Source organism: Balaenoptera borealis (genome assembly GCF_965194805.1).
Source record: "Balaenoptera borealis genome assembly, chromosome: 7".
Classification (NCBI taxonomy): Eukaryota; Metazoa; Chordata; class Mammalia; order Artiodactyla; family Balaenopteridae; genus Balaenoptera; species Balaenoptera borealis.
Window position 1 is genome coordinate 6,276,821 of NC_138864.1, and position 14,400 is coordinate 6,291,220.

At 42.2% G+C, this 14,400-nt stretch overlaps 1 protein-coding gene across 6 annotated transcripts; it reads right to left on the reverse strand.

The window, feature by feature from the left end:
• Positions 1–4,859: 4,859 nt before the first annotated feature.
• On the reverse strand, positions 4,860–13,857 carry FIGNL1 (fidgetin like 1). 6 transcript variants are annotated; one of them, XM_082399553.1, is made up of 4 exons: positions 13,302–13,385; positions 11,448–11,527; positions 10,571–10,739; positions 7,588–9,196 (listed from the first exon to the last, which is right to left on the reverse strand). In XM_082399553.1, exons 3-4 carry the CDS (start codon positions 10,727–10,729, stop codon positions 8,696–8,698), a joined length of 660 nt encoding a protein of 219 aa, XP_082255679.1. In that variant the 5' UTR covers positions 10,730–10,739; positions 11,448–11,527; positions 13,302–13,385; the 3' UTR covers positions 7,588–8,695. The 6 variants fall into 6 exon arrangements, with proteins under 6 accessions (XP_082255676.1, XP_082255674.1, XP_082255675.1 ...); XM_082399550.1 differs by lacking the exon at positions 13,302–13,385 and adding an exon at positions 13,839–13,857 and having other exon boundaries at positions 4,860–10,739; XM_082399548.1 differs by having other exon boundaries at positions 4,860–10,739.
• Positions 13,858–14,400: the final 543 nt, after the last annotated feature.

Below are 14,400 nucleotides of genomic sequence, written 5' to 3' on the forward strand. Positions count from 1 at the left end.
GTGCATTTTCCACTCTAATTTAGGCCAGTTGAGAGGAATAAATAATGAAGTACTGGCATATTTATTTTGCATCTACTAAGCTTATCCACTAAAATAGATTTATCTGCACCATTTCCCTTAAATTGCAATCATGTCCTAGTTTTACAGCAATTTTCTATATTTTGTGAAATTATGTCTCAAAATTTCATACATTCAGGTTGCCACATCCCACAGGGTCAGAAGCATATTTATGGCCATGCCATTTCTTCCAGATGTGAGGACCCAACATTATCTGCACCCCAAACTCTGATAAAATAGAATTTATCCACTTCTGTGGTCATTGTTGTGACGTTACGCATGTGTGTTGCTTGCTCAAAGATTCCTTTGTATAATGGGTTTCTGAGCATTCAGTTTCTTAAAATGCAGATGAAATCTGTATTTGTCTCACAGCCACTTTTTAAAGCAATTTTGACGGTTTTGCTCAGTTTGGAGTTGGAATGACTATTTGCTACAAATTCTGATTCTGAGAGGTTTACTTCTAAATCCAATCATATGTATGGGGAAAATGGGGAGACTTCCACCCTGGTTTTTAAAGATTTATTTTCTGTTTGGTCATCATCTTTTCAGCCTCATTTTCCATATGAAATGCATAATATTTTCTAAAGGAATTTATAATAGGGTTTTCAGTTCTCACCCCTTGCCTCTTCCTTACTAGCAAACTTAATGGCTCCTCTAATTAAAAAAAAAAAAAAAAACTTTAATTATTCAACAAAGCCATGTGCAATACCTTAAAAATACTACTTCACTGGGTTTTTAAAAATTACAAAAAGAACACATTATTGTTGTCAGATGTGGAAATTGGCCACCTCCTGCAACCCTCACTCCAAGAGGTAAGCAGTCTTCATGGTCACTGCATACCCTTCTGGAGCATTTTTGCATTCCCTTGCTTACTCGGAGACACATGAATTACCGTGCAACTTGCTCGTTTCAATGAACAATGGAGCCTGGCGTTCTCTCCCCATCAGTGTATATGCAGACATCTACTTGATTCTTAAAAAACACTACTAAAACCCCATGGACCAGATTAACGATTCTCCATTGATAGATGTCTGCACTAGTTTTCACATATTAAAATGTTTCCATGAACGTATTTATGTAATACGTACCTAGCAGTGGAGGCATTTCTTGGCAGCTGTGATCAGACTGCCTTCCTGCAAGTCTGGACTCACCTCTACTCTCCCCCAGCAGTGTGCGCAGTGCCTGCTCTCCAGAGCTTTACCAGCGCGGAGCACCATGGATATTTCACACTGTTGCTGGTGCTTTAATCATTTGTAGTCGTTCATTGTTTGTTTTGATGCTTTTGGCTCCACGTATAAAGGTTCACGAATGGTGTGAAAGGTAGGAAACTTTTATTAACATAAAATATTTTTCCTCGGGCTTCCCTGGTGGCGCAGTGGTTGAGAATCTGCCTGCCGATGCAGGGGACACGGGTTCGAGCCCTGGTCTGGGAAGATCCCACATGCCGCGGAGCGACTAGGCCCGTGAGCCACAACTACTGAGCCCGCGCGTCTGGAGCCTGTGCTCCGCAATGGGAGAGGCCGCGACAGTGAGAGGCCCGCGCACCGCGATGAAGAGTGGCCCCCGCTCGCCGCAACTGGAGAAAGCCCTCACACAGAAACGAAGACCCAACGCAGCCATAAATAAATAAAATTAAAAAAAATTAAAAAAAAAATATTTTTCCTCACCAAGTTTACTGCTTTTGACCCCGATTCCTCTCTCCTTGGGGTTAAGGGTGCCGCTCCTGCTGGCCTCAGCACTCTCCTGCTTGCATCTCTCTCCATCCCTTTATTGTCACCGTTCCTGTTTATAAAGATAATATCATTGAACTTTGCCTTTTTCACCTAATCTATGAGGCTTTGTTTATTAATCAAGTTCTTCCCATTTATTTTGAACCTCAAGTGTTTAATCTTTTTTCTGACATCTTACTTAAAATGTTCTGTTATTAAGCTTTTATTCTTTTTTTTCTTCATCCTTTTTTAAAAAGTCTTTTTTTCTCTTTCAGTGGATTGATCAGGTTGTCCTTGCTTTTATTTTTCTCTGGTGATTTGGAGGTTTTACATCTCATTTCTTATCTTTGTCCTATTTCTTACTATCATTTTCACTTACATTTTAGACAGATGTATTTAAAATATATATACAAACATATACACACATATATCATATATATATATATTGTTTTTACCTTAATTTAAATGGGATATATATTTAAATATGCATATATATTCATATATTACATATTTAGTTAGATGTTTAATCAGTGCTGATTGAATAATAATTTGCCATTTACTCTAAAGGAGTGATTTAATATGAAACATTCATCAATATTCAGTCATCTACTCCAAGTATTAAAGAGAACATAAGAACATGATACAAGAAGTTAAATGCAATATTAAATACACACTACTCTGTGAGTTCCGAACTTCAATATCAACAATTTTAGAGACATTTTTAAATGAAAATTTATGTCAATAAAAGCATTATTGTTTTTAAGCATTTCTATTTTTATACACCTTCTCTTTTTTATAGTAAGTACTTCTAAATTACTTATAGATAAAATCACTTAATTTTTCCTCTGACAGTGATTTTAGATGACAGAATGAGCCCGGGCTGCAACAAAATGCCTGACAATGACGCCTGGGAGAGTTTAAAGATCATTGTCACATGTGCTGCAGCACTGAGGTAACGTGATGAGGAGCTATTTGCCCAGAAGCCGACATTGTATGAAGTTCACCAATTCCTGAAGCCAGATTCTTAACGTTAGCTTTAATGGTATAGAAATTGTTTCCTACAAGGCTGACTAACACAACAATGTAAAGCAATTATACTCCAATAAAGATGTTAAAAAAAAAAAAAAGGCTGACTGCATATATACAACACAGAGTTTAAGAGAACTACTTACCTTAGTTACAAATATGGGGCTGAATATACCATCTCTGGATCTACCCTGTCCAGTGTGGCAGCCACCGGTCACATGTGACCGTCTAGTATTTGGATGTGGTCACCTAGATCGAGTCATGATGTGAATGAAAAATACTCACTGATTTCAAAGACTCAGTACGAGAAAAAGAAAGTAAAATATATCATGAATAATTCTTACATTGATTGCATGTTGGAATGACAATAATTAGATATTAATTTCACCTGGTTCTTTTTCTTTTTTTTAACCATTGTTACTGGAAAATTTTAAATTACATATGTGGTTCTCATTATATATATATATTGAACAGCTCTGTTCTAGATGTCCTGCACCCATGCAACAGATGAAAGGCTGGGAAAAGTGTGATTACCATGGAAAAACTGTTCCCATGAGCTGCAGACATAGGGATTGCAGGAAGAGCATCAATTCTTGGTAGGGCTCCTGGCTCATTTACAGTAGGCACTTTACAATCCCACGTGTTGCTTTACTGAATCATGTCTGCTCTGTCTGGAATTGGTGGGTTGGTTATCAGTTTCTTAAAACACCAATAATTATGCTTTGGCAACATCTGTGATTGTTTCAGGCCTGTTTAGTTTACTTCCATCCCAAGGATTTCAGCAGGGATTCTCTGAAAACACAGGAAACAGTTTCCTCTCTTTAATGAGACAAATGTCTAGTGACATGATTTTCCTAGCAAAGCTGGAGCTGCCTTTATTTGGTCTATTAGCTTAGGTCCCAAATTCATCATGTGGCCCAGGAATGGGACCAGTGGCTGAGCTTCTGACTCTGGATTCATTTTGGTTTTGCACTATGTTAATCCTATCTTTTTTTTTTTTTAATTGAAGTATAGTTGATTTACAATGTTGTATATAGCACAGTGATTCATATATATATGAATACATATGAGTCTTTTCCCTTATAGGTTATTACAAAATATTGAGTATAGTTCCCTCTGCTATACAGTAGGTCCTTGTTGTTTATCTGTTTTATATACAGTAGTATGTATCTGTTAATCCCATACTCCTAATGTATCCCTCCTCCCTCTTCCCCTTTGGTACCATAAGTTTGTTTTCTACGTCTGTGAGTCTGTTTCTCTTTTGTAAATAAGTTCATTTGTACCACTTATTTTAGATTTCACATATAAGTGATATCATATATGTCTTTTTCTGACTTACTTCACTTAGCATGATAATCTCTAGTCCATCCATGTTGATGCAAATGGCATTACTTCATTCTCTTTTTATAGCTGAGTAGTATTCCATTGTATATATGTACCACATCTTCTTTATCCATTCCTCTGTTGATGGACATTAGGTTGCTTCCATGTCTTGGCTATTGTAAATAGTGCTGCTATGAACATAGGAGTGCATGTATCTTTTCAAACTAGAGTTTTTGTCTTTTCTGGATATACGCCCTGGAGTGGGATTCCTGGATCATATGGTAGCTCTATTTTTAAAGATACCTCCATACTGTCCTCCATAGTGGCTGCACCAATTTACATTCCCCCAACAGTGTAGGAGGGTTCCTTTTTCTCCACACCCTCGCCAGCATTTATTATTTGTAGACTTTGGGATGATGGCCATTCTAACTGGTGTGATACCGCACTGCAGTTTTCATTTGCATTTCTCTAATAATTAGCGATGTTGAGCATTTTTTCATGTGCCTGTCAGCCATCTGCAAGTCTTCTTTGGAGAAATGTCTATTTAGAGCTTCTATTTTTTGATTGGGTTGTTTTGTGGGGTTTTTTGATATTGAGCTGCCTGAGCTGTTTGTGTATTTCGGAAGTTAAACCCTTGTTGGTCGCATCATTTGCAAGTATTTTCTCCCAGTCTGTAGGTTGTTTTTTCGTTTTGTTTACGGTTTCCTTTGCTGTGCAAAAGCTTATAAGTTTGATTAGGTCCCGTTTGTTTATTTTTGTTTTTATTTCTATTGCCTTGGGAGACTGACCTAAGAAAACCTTTGTACGACTTACATCAGAGAATGTTTTGCCTATGTTCTCTTCTCGGAGTTTTATGGTGTCTTGTCTTTTTTTTTTTTTTTTTTAAACAGGATGTGTGGTGTGATCCTTTTTTGGCTTTTTTTTAAATTTATTTATTTATTTATGGCTGTGTTGGGTCCTCGTTTCTGTGCGAGGGCTTTCTCTGGTTGTGGCAAGTGGGGGCCACTCTTCATTGCAGATGCGCGGGCCTCTCATCATCGCGGCCTCTCTTGTTGCGGAGCACAGGCTCCAGACGCGCAGGCTCAGTAGTTGTGGCTCCTGGGCCTAGTTGCTCCACGGCATGTGGGATCTTCCCAGACCAGGGCTCGAACCCGTGTCCCCTGCATTGGCAGGTGGACTCTTAACCACTGTGCCACCAGGGAAGCCTGGTGTCATGTCTTAATGTTTAAGACTTTAATCATTAATTTTGAGTTTACTTTTGTATATGGTGTGAGGAAATGTTCTACTTTCATTCTTTTACATGTAGCTGTTCAGTTTTCCCAGCACCACCTACTGAAGAGACTATCTTTTTTCCATTGTATATCCTTGCCTCCTTTGTCAAAGATTAATTGACCATAGATGTGTGGGTTTCTTTCTGGGCTCTCTATTCTGTTCCATTGATCTACGTGTCTGTTTTTGTGCCAGTACCACGCTGGATTAAGGTAGAATTAAGAATAATAAGCTGGAATAGACAATCACATGAAACAGTTGAAAAGAGAATGATTCTTCAAAGCAATGAAGGCAGAATCGAGATGGATGGACAGAGGAGGGTGCACAGTTGTTGAGCAGTCAGGCTTTTCAAACCTGCATTTTACTGTGTCATTCTGTCATTCTGTCAGTCTCTCCAACAAGATAGGTAGAGACTACTCCAATTTCATAACTGAGACCAAACAAAGAGGTAAGCTACAGTCCCAACTAGTAAATGACAGAGTCAGAGTCTAACATGTCCATTTAGTGCCAAAGTCCATGCCCTTCACCCAGATTCCACCCTAACAACTTGTCGATGTAGAGGCAGACTTGATATTTTGGAATTGAGAAAATGAATTAGAATTTCAAAAGAATGGCAAATACCATAAATTGGAATAGAATTTCCCAAAGAATACACATCAAAAGAACCAGAAACTATAATTAGATGTATAACAAAAACATTTAAAAAGTCCTGACATTAAAAACTCAGATAAATTTCTGTATTCCTACCAACATTTTTAAGCATTAATATATAAACGTTACATGTGTTGGTAAAATGTGTGTGTGTATTTCTACAAAGGAAGTGTATCTTTCAATGACATAAAAAAACAACAAAACAAACAAACAAAATCAGGTAAATGTTCTCTTCTCAAAAACAATGGCTAAAGACAGTGCAGCACAAAACACTTGGGAGGAAAGAATTCAACCCAAAATTATCATATTCAATCAAGAGAATATTCATAATGTAGAAATAGAAAGAAATCTCAAGTCTAAGTTTCAGGAAATTTCCTACCCAAATGCCTCAGAAACATACTGTAAATCACAAAACGCTGAGAGAAAGGATGCTTCTAATGTGGTATAACATAGAAAAAACTGCCAAGTGATTCCCTATCTCCTATTTTCTCTCCAGCTTTAAAATATCCTACTTGCTTATTCCTTGCAGGTTTAGAGTCTCACTTGAACAGAGAAGACCTTAATTCAGGAGGGGCCATTTCACAATCTAACAGGGACATGGCTCTGTCCAAGATAAGCTGGGCCAATGAGATTTTTTTTCTCTTGGACAAAATCTAAAAGAAGTACAGCTGATTCACTTTGCTGTACAGTATAAACTAACACAATATTGTAAAGCAACTATACTCCAATAAAAATTTTTAAAAAAAAAAGAAAAAAAGAAGTTCTACAGAGGGACATGGCCCCATGGTTAATAATCAATGGAGTTGAAAAGTCAGAACTGGTAGAAGTTGCTGTCGAGAAAAAACTGATAATAAACATTAAGACCAAGTTACAAAGTTAAATAAAACACTAACACCTCCTGGGCAATTGATCATAAATCTAAATAACTACAGTAATTGTAAGATCCAAGTGGGTGGAAGTGGTCTGTAAAGAAGATAGCCATGAATATGGTGAAATGCCTTAAGATTTTAAAAGATACAACAAAAGATTAAGAGATTTAACATCCAAATTCTGATAAAAGACAATTACATATTTCAAAAGGAAAAACTAAAAGTTGGAGAAATAAAGCTTTTAAAAGAGCATAAAAATAGATCAAGAATAAAAATTAAAACAATATATAAATTGCCTAAATTCATCTACTACAAGTTTCAAATTCCGTTTCTTAAGTTGAATTGTTCTCAAAACATTAGAACTTGAACGTAATCTCCATGAGACCAAGGACTTTTGTCTGTTGTTCACTGGTCTACTTTCAGTGCCTGGAACACTGCCTGGCGTCCAATAAATATTTTTTGAATGGATGGATGGGTGCAAAACCTGCGTACTGTCCAACTGGCAGCTGGACAGTGTCCATGACCACCAGGTTCAGGTAAACAGGCACTTTGACTCAGTGCAGATAGGAATTCTACACAAGCACCACTGTTCCAGAAGACAATTTAGAACACGTGCCAAAAGCATTAAAAATGGTTAATCCAAGAATTTTACTCCAGAAATGTATGTTTTTTAAAAAGATAACTAAGGCATTTAACATATTTCATTTAGAATATACAAAAGGTGAACCTAAGGAACTGCCCTGAATGGCCTGTAACACAGGGCTGACTAAATTATAGGCCCCCTCGTATCATGGAGTCCCAGGCACGCACACACGGGAAGGTGCAGAAGTACGTCAGTGTGGAAGGTGATGAGGAGGGACTTTAAACAGCTGCAAACAAGAAGGCATAGCGCAACCCCACTCCTGTATAAAACATCTGGAAGAAGTGACGCGGAAATGTTAACACTGTGTTCCTCAAAGTGGTAGCGTAACTGACTTTTATTTTCTTCTTTTTGTTCACCTCTATTTTCCAATGTTTCTACATAGAACATGCACTATTTAGAGAACAAAACAGTCCGTTCTAAAAATCTGAAAACATTTATTTTTGAAAGAGACCAACCCTACAGGTTGTAAAGTAGTGCCAAATAAAATACTACTTTCAAACATCACCTACCCCCTGGAGAAACACAACATTCTTCCCCTGTCAGTTCTGTGGACCTGTCTCTGATGTTAGATTACACTTTGCTATTTCTGAACATGTTTTGATTAATTAGCCTTGGGTAGGGAAGAAAACCATAAGCAGTTACAAGCCAGAACAAAGTAAAAACTGGCACTTTCACTTTAGCTTTGGTTGAGATTTTAAATCTATTAAACAACAGTAAGCAACACTCGGTTTCAAATGTAAACCACTATACTAGCCAATACTAAGAATGTGATCCTCAGAAGAAACTTTCAATAAAAGATGCATGTAAGTCAGATACATCCTCATATACAAATCAGATTTTAAGTTTCAATTTGAGTTCACTGTTCATCGTATACATCATGAAAAGACCTCTTAGGAACAAAACAAAAAAAGTGCATTCCCATTTTGCATGAATAGGCTTACGTATCAGGTGGAAACTGGAAGGAAAACTGAGCTTATATTAACATAGTCTAAGTCAATCAATTGTAAAAGTTGAGCTATTGTTATTCTATTTTATTTGAGGTACAGAATTCAGAATATACATTGATGTACACTTAATCAATCTCCTATGCTAAAAAAATGGGAAGACTGGGCTACAAAGATGCCATCTTTTAATTTCAAGCGTCCCATTTACTTTCCACAACCGAAAGTCCTGTTCCAGTTTTCATAAAGCTCTAAATCTTCTGGAGACACACTAGGTCGCACAGTTCTGAAGGCATCTTCAAAGTCACTGTAAGCTATTGGTCGAACTTGATCCGGCGTTACCGTGGCAATGTCGGCAGCCTGTAAACTGCGAATAGGACCCAGAGACGCCTCCCTGCAGAGCTGCGTCATGTCAGCCCCCGAGAACCCACCAGAGTGCTGCACCACCAGGTCGACCTCCTCCTCACTGAGGCAGCAGTGCTCCTCGGACATCAGATTAACGACTATCTGTTTCCTGGCTGAAGCCTCTGGGAGGGGAATATACAGCCTTTTCACCAACCTTCTCCGGGCAGCCTCGTCAATCTCCTGTGGCCGATTGGTTGCTCCTACCACTAGAATACGATCTTCAGAAGATGTGGCTGCTCCATCCAACTGAACTAGGAATTCGGTTTTTATCCTTCTAGAAGATTCATGCTCTCCATCTCCCCGCTGAGATAACAGGGAATCAATTTCATCAATAAATATCACCGCTGGTTGCTGACATCGTGCAACAGCAAACAGTGCACGGACCATTTTCTCCCCCTCGCCCACCCACTTAGAAGTCAACGAGGAAGCGGAGATACTAAAGAATGTTGCCCCAGACTGACTAGCGATGCACTTGCCAATCAGAGTTTTACCAGTCCCAGGAGGACCAAAGAGCAGAATTCCTTTAGGGGGTCCTCGTAAGCCAGTGAAGATGTCTGGCCGCATCATGGGCCACACAACTATCTCCTTTATTGTGGTTTTGGCAAATTCTACTCCTGCGATATCTTCCCAATTCACTGGCGGTCCCTGATCCATAATCTCATGCATAATAAGTTCAATCATTTTGGGCTCCAAGTTCTTCAGACGCTCATCCACGGGATGTGCTGGGTCTGCAGCTCCTGCGCCATGAGGCTTATACTGTGTCCCCCCGCCCTGACCTCCCCCATCTTGCTTAGGTACGGGGGGAACAAACTTTCCAAATATCCCTCGGGATCTACTAGCTCCCAGAGACTTTTTGACACCACCATGTGAAGACCCTGATGCACGCTGGGGCTGGTGGTACTTTTTCTGCTGATCTACCCATAGCTGTTCTTTTGCAGTTTTAAAAGTAGGCAGGCTGCTCTCCTCTCTTTGGCCATTATCTTCTGTTTTACTAAAAGCCTTATTCATTACTGGAGTGGAAAGTGCATCAATGATGCCAGAACCATAAAAAGCTTTCATTTCCCGTGGATTTTCAAAGCCAGAAGGAAAACAAGACTGATTAGATGAGAACACATTTAGTCCTATGTTGGCTTTCGGGAAGTTGCAATTTTCCTTTTTGACATTTCCAAATAATGGTGTGGCATGGAATTTTGCAATGGCTGACTCACCGAAAGGTCCTGAGACTGTAGGACACGTCTTAGTGGTGTCAGTGACCAGAGGTGGCTGGGCATTCTGAGGGCACTTCAAAGAAGGACTGCCCTCTGGGAAGTCTTTGGTCCTATCGGCACCATGGGCTGAGTTAGTTAATGGGTCACTCTCCCCAGAACCACCACAAACACTAAATTTAGGAAGATCAAAGACAGTGGCCACTTTATGGATGACTACTGACTCATCAACAGATGCCAACAGAGAGTCTCTGGATTTTCTGCCAGCGTGCATCATCTCCTGAACATTACTCACTTTGAACACATTATTTATTGACAATCCAGACTTCCACTTGTCACTGTCAGTTTGCCGAGATCTTGCTAGAGTTAAAATGTTTTCTGCATAGTTATTCAAGCCAGTTTCAACACTGTCAGAATCAATAACTGCAGAATATTTCTCTGCATATGTTCTGAACAGTCTGGCAGCACACACCTGGGAGATCTCAGAGTTTGCCCACGCATACTGAATGCGGAGAATCTGTGCTCGGTACGCGTCTGCCTTCTCTCCTGATGTACACGTGCCAGACGTAATTGCAAAGTAATTCTTCTGCCATTCACTCAAGTGTACAGACCTGGAGCTAGAGACCTGCATTTTAGAGGTTCTATAACAAACAACAAAGATGAAAAAGATTCAGTATCCAGAAGGAAACAAAGACATAATACTTTAAACATACTTTTAAAATCTCTGCCTATCTGAAGGAAGGTACACTGGACTTTTCATTTATAAGGTAAATTTATAAGGAAAGACCGTTTATAGGGGAGCATCTAGTTAACCATAGCTTTCAGGAATTCAAGATATAAAAGATCAAAGACTTGACTTAATAATGCTCTAGGGACTTCCCTGGTGGTGCAGTGGTTAAGAATCTGCCTGCCAATGCAGGGGACACGGGTTCAATCCCTGGTCCGGGAATATCCCACATGCCATGGCGCAACTAAGCCCGTGTGCCCAACTACTGAGCCTGTGCTCTAGAGCCCGCGAGCCACAACTACTGAGCCCGGGTGCTGCAACTACTGAAGCCCATGCTCCGCAATAAGAGAAGCCACCACAATGAGAAGCCCGCACACCGCAACGAAGAGTAGCCCCTGCTTGCCGCAACTAGAGAAAGCCTGTGTGCAGCAACGAAGACCCAACGTAGCCAAAAAAAAAATAATAATAATAATGCTCTATTATGGGTTAAACTGTTTTAGTTCTATAATAATTTTCCCTGTGATTAGGGAAAGGTTTAGATGGAGAGGATTTAAAATTAATCAGCAAACAAAAGGCAACATGGAAGACCAAGGGATCTAGAGACAAGCAAAGCAAAACAAACCAAGCCAAGCCCCGTCCCTAGGAAAATTAGATGAATGATCTCATGCAAGCCTCTTCACATCGCTGGGCCTTCAGTTTTATCTGTAAAATGAGAGAAATCATTATGAGAATCAAGTCAAATAATGAACATGAAAATACCTAAAAATTACTATTATCATCTCGATTGCACAAATGTAGAAACTGAGGCAGACAGAGTTCAGAAGCTTGGTTGAGGTCACACAGTCAGTGAGCAATGGTGCCAGAATACGCACACGAGCAGTTTCACTGCATGTAGTGTGCACTTCACCACGTAAATGCCCCTTCATACTGCCACCAAAGGTCACTGCAGCATGGCTCACAAATACGAACAATAGTATTTAGTCATATACTAAATGTTTTCAAGGATTTGTAAATGAGCACTTAAAACAGGATGCCTCAGAATCTCTCACAATTTCCCAAGAAGCATTAAAAAGTGAAGCTGTCGTGATAAATGAAATAGGAGAACAAGTGTGTTATTAAAGTGGTTTATTTTAGATTTTTTTCTTCATGTTAGTTTTATAAGCCTCCTTACATTAAGTTAAAATGATTTTAACAGGACTGTAGATGGATGTATCATGTTGACAGATGTGTAGAATTTACCTGCCAATCCAGAAGAAAAATTTGTAAGAAAACTTTGAAGCTTCCTAAGCGTATTGAAGTAAAAACCAAGAACTCGTGTATGCTAAAATTTACCTTCCAAATTACCTATAAATATAGCTTAATAATCAGCAGTTCTTTTGGTGCAAGACCCATGCTTAATACAGCTTTGTTTCTCCCATAAACCCTACAAAGAATCTGTCACATTGTAGGTAGGTGTCCATAAATCTTTGTAATTATTTTTGAAAACAATAAACTTAAGACCTAGTGAGATCCGAATTTGCTTAAAGCCATGAAGTCAAAACTAGAACTGACATCTCCTGACAAACAATTCATCCCTCTTTCCACTATTCCATTTTACCCTATTTTAATCTTTTATGCAACAGCAGAAATGAGAAATTGCAAATGAGGTAACTTGGAAACCATTTACCACCAACTTTCCAGTTACCATGAAAATCCTGTTCCTCTACACGTCTTCATCCCATTTTATCATCCGCAAAACTGGGATTCCTACAAAGGCTCAGACAGAGTTCTTGTCACTGTTCCCCAAATACCCTGCTCTTTCCTTTCCACCCTCTCCTATTTGCTCAACATTCACCTCCCAAGTCTTACTTCGTCCTTTCAGCGCATTCATTCCCCCAAGAACTATGGACACAGGTAACCAAGGACGGCTTGGCCACACCCGTCAGCGGCACAGCCTGGTCCCGAGTACCACTTCCTAGGTCTGTATCACTAAGGTTACTCGGCGGCAGCGATGCACAAGCTGCATTCCCATCTCCTGGGGTTTTCCCTGCCTGCTGTAGGAAGTGGCGTTCGTCCAGACAGTACATGTTCCCCGCCACACCGACTGTCCCCCCGCACCCGGAGCGGGGCGTCCCCGGGGACAGCTGTCACCGCGCTGACGGGGCTGGGGACCCTGCGGCGCTCACGGGGCGGGACGGCCCACCGCCCGCCGGCCGGGACCCCGGGTGCAGCCTCTCCCCTCCGGCCTGGCTCCCGGCTCAGGGCTCGCCCGGCTGCCCCCCGCGGAGCCTCCGCTAGCGCGGCGCCCGCCCGCCGGGACACCCCTCCCCACAGGCCACCTCCGAACCCCAGGCCGCTGGGAGCGCGCCCGCTGCGAGAACACATTCCCGGGCCGGTCTGCCCGTTCGCCCGCCAGCGAAGCCCCTCAGCCCTCCGGCCCCGCGCCCCTCCCGGGCCTCAGCTCCCCTCGCCGCCGCCCCCCCCCCCGCCCGCCTACCTACGGCTTCCGAAAAGCGCGCGGACCGCGTGCGCCTGCGCGCTGCTGTCGGCTCGGCCCCGCTGTGCGTGCGTGCGCGCATTCATACGTCTGTGCGAGCGTGAGCGTGCGGCGGGGCGGGGGAGCGCGGCGGGGCGTGAGCGCACGGTGGGCGGGGCGCAGGGGCGGGGCAGCACTGCTCCCCCGGGAGGGGTCCGAGCCCAGCCGCGCCCCATCCACGCCCCAGCCACGCCCCAGTCACGCCCCCGCGGCTCCGCGGCCAAGCGCCCCTACCGGCGCGTACGTAGGTGCGCGGTTGTCCCTCGGGAGGGGCTCCTCCCCCACACACATTTTTAGACCGAATCGGGGAATTGGAATCTGCATCTTGGTTCGCGCCCTCGCCCGGCCGGCGCGTCCCTTTCCTCCCTGGTGCCCTGGGGACACGGTCCTGGAAGACCGAGAAGCGCGCCCTTCTTCCAGCGGACTGTGTCCTGGGGCAGGACGAGGAACGAAATAGCCCTCACAGCGGCCTACGGGTCGTTCGTGTCACCGTGTCACCTGGGAATTGTGGAGGTCTGATGGCGTGACCTGAGAGGGTCCCGAAGGACCGTCTTCCCACCTTGTCACCCTGCCGTCTTCCTCCCCGGCTGGTCGCCTCCGTGTCCCAAGGGCGCCCCCAGCAGCCCAGGGAACCAGCTCACACAACCCTGTTTAAAGCGAGAAGGAGGAGCCGGACTGGGGAAGAACCTTTCCCCTGAGTACTTCTGTCTGGGAAAAGGAGGAGCCATTCCTCAGAAGGCCCCAGTGCCTTCTCCTCTCCTTGGCTCCCGGGCCCTGTGGGTACCCCTTCCCCGGAAAGTGAGTGGCACCGGGCATGGAGAAGATGACTGTCCAGGAGCAATTAACAGCACATGACATTGAAATGCAAGACCTAAGAAGTGTGAGGCAAAACATTTCTTAAGACCTTTCTTTTAAGATTTTAAAAAATGGGCACAAACTAAAAAGGGAATGATTGGACAATACGTTTTTAAAAATAGACAAGGGAAAATGACAGCTTACAATTAATCTCTTGGCTTAGATGGTAATAAAAGACTTTTTTATTCTAATTCTTCAGAATTTA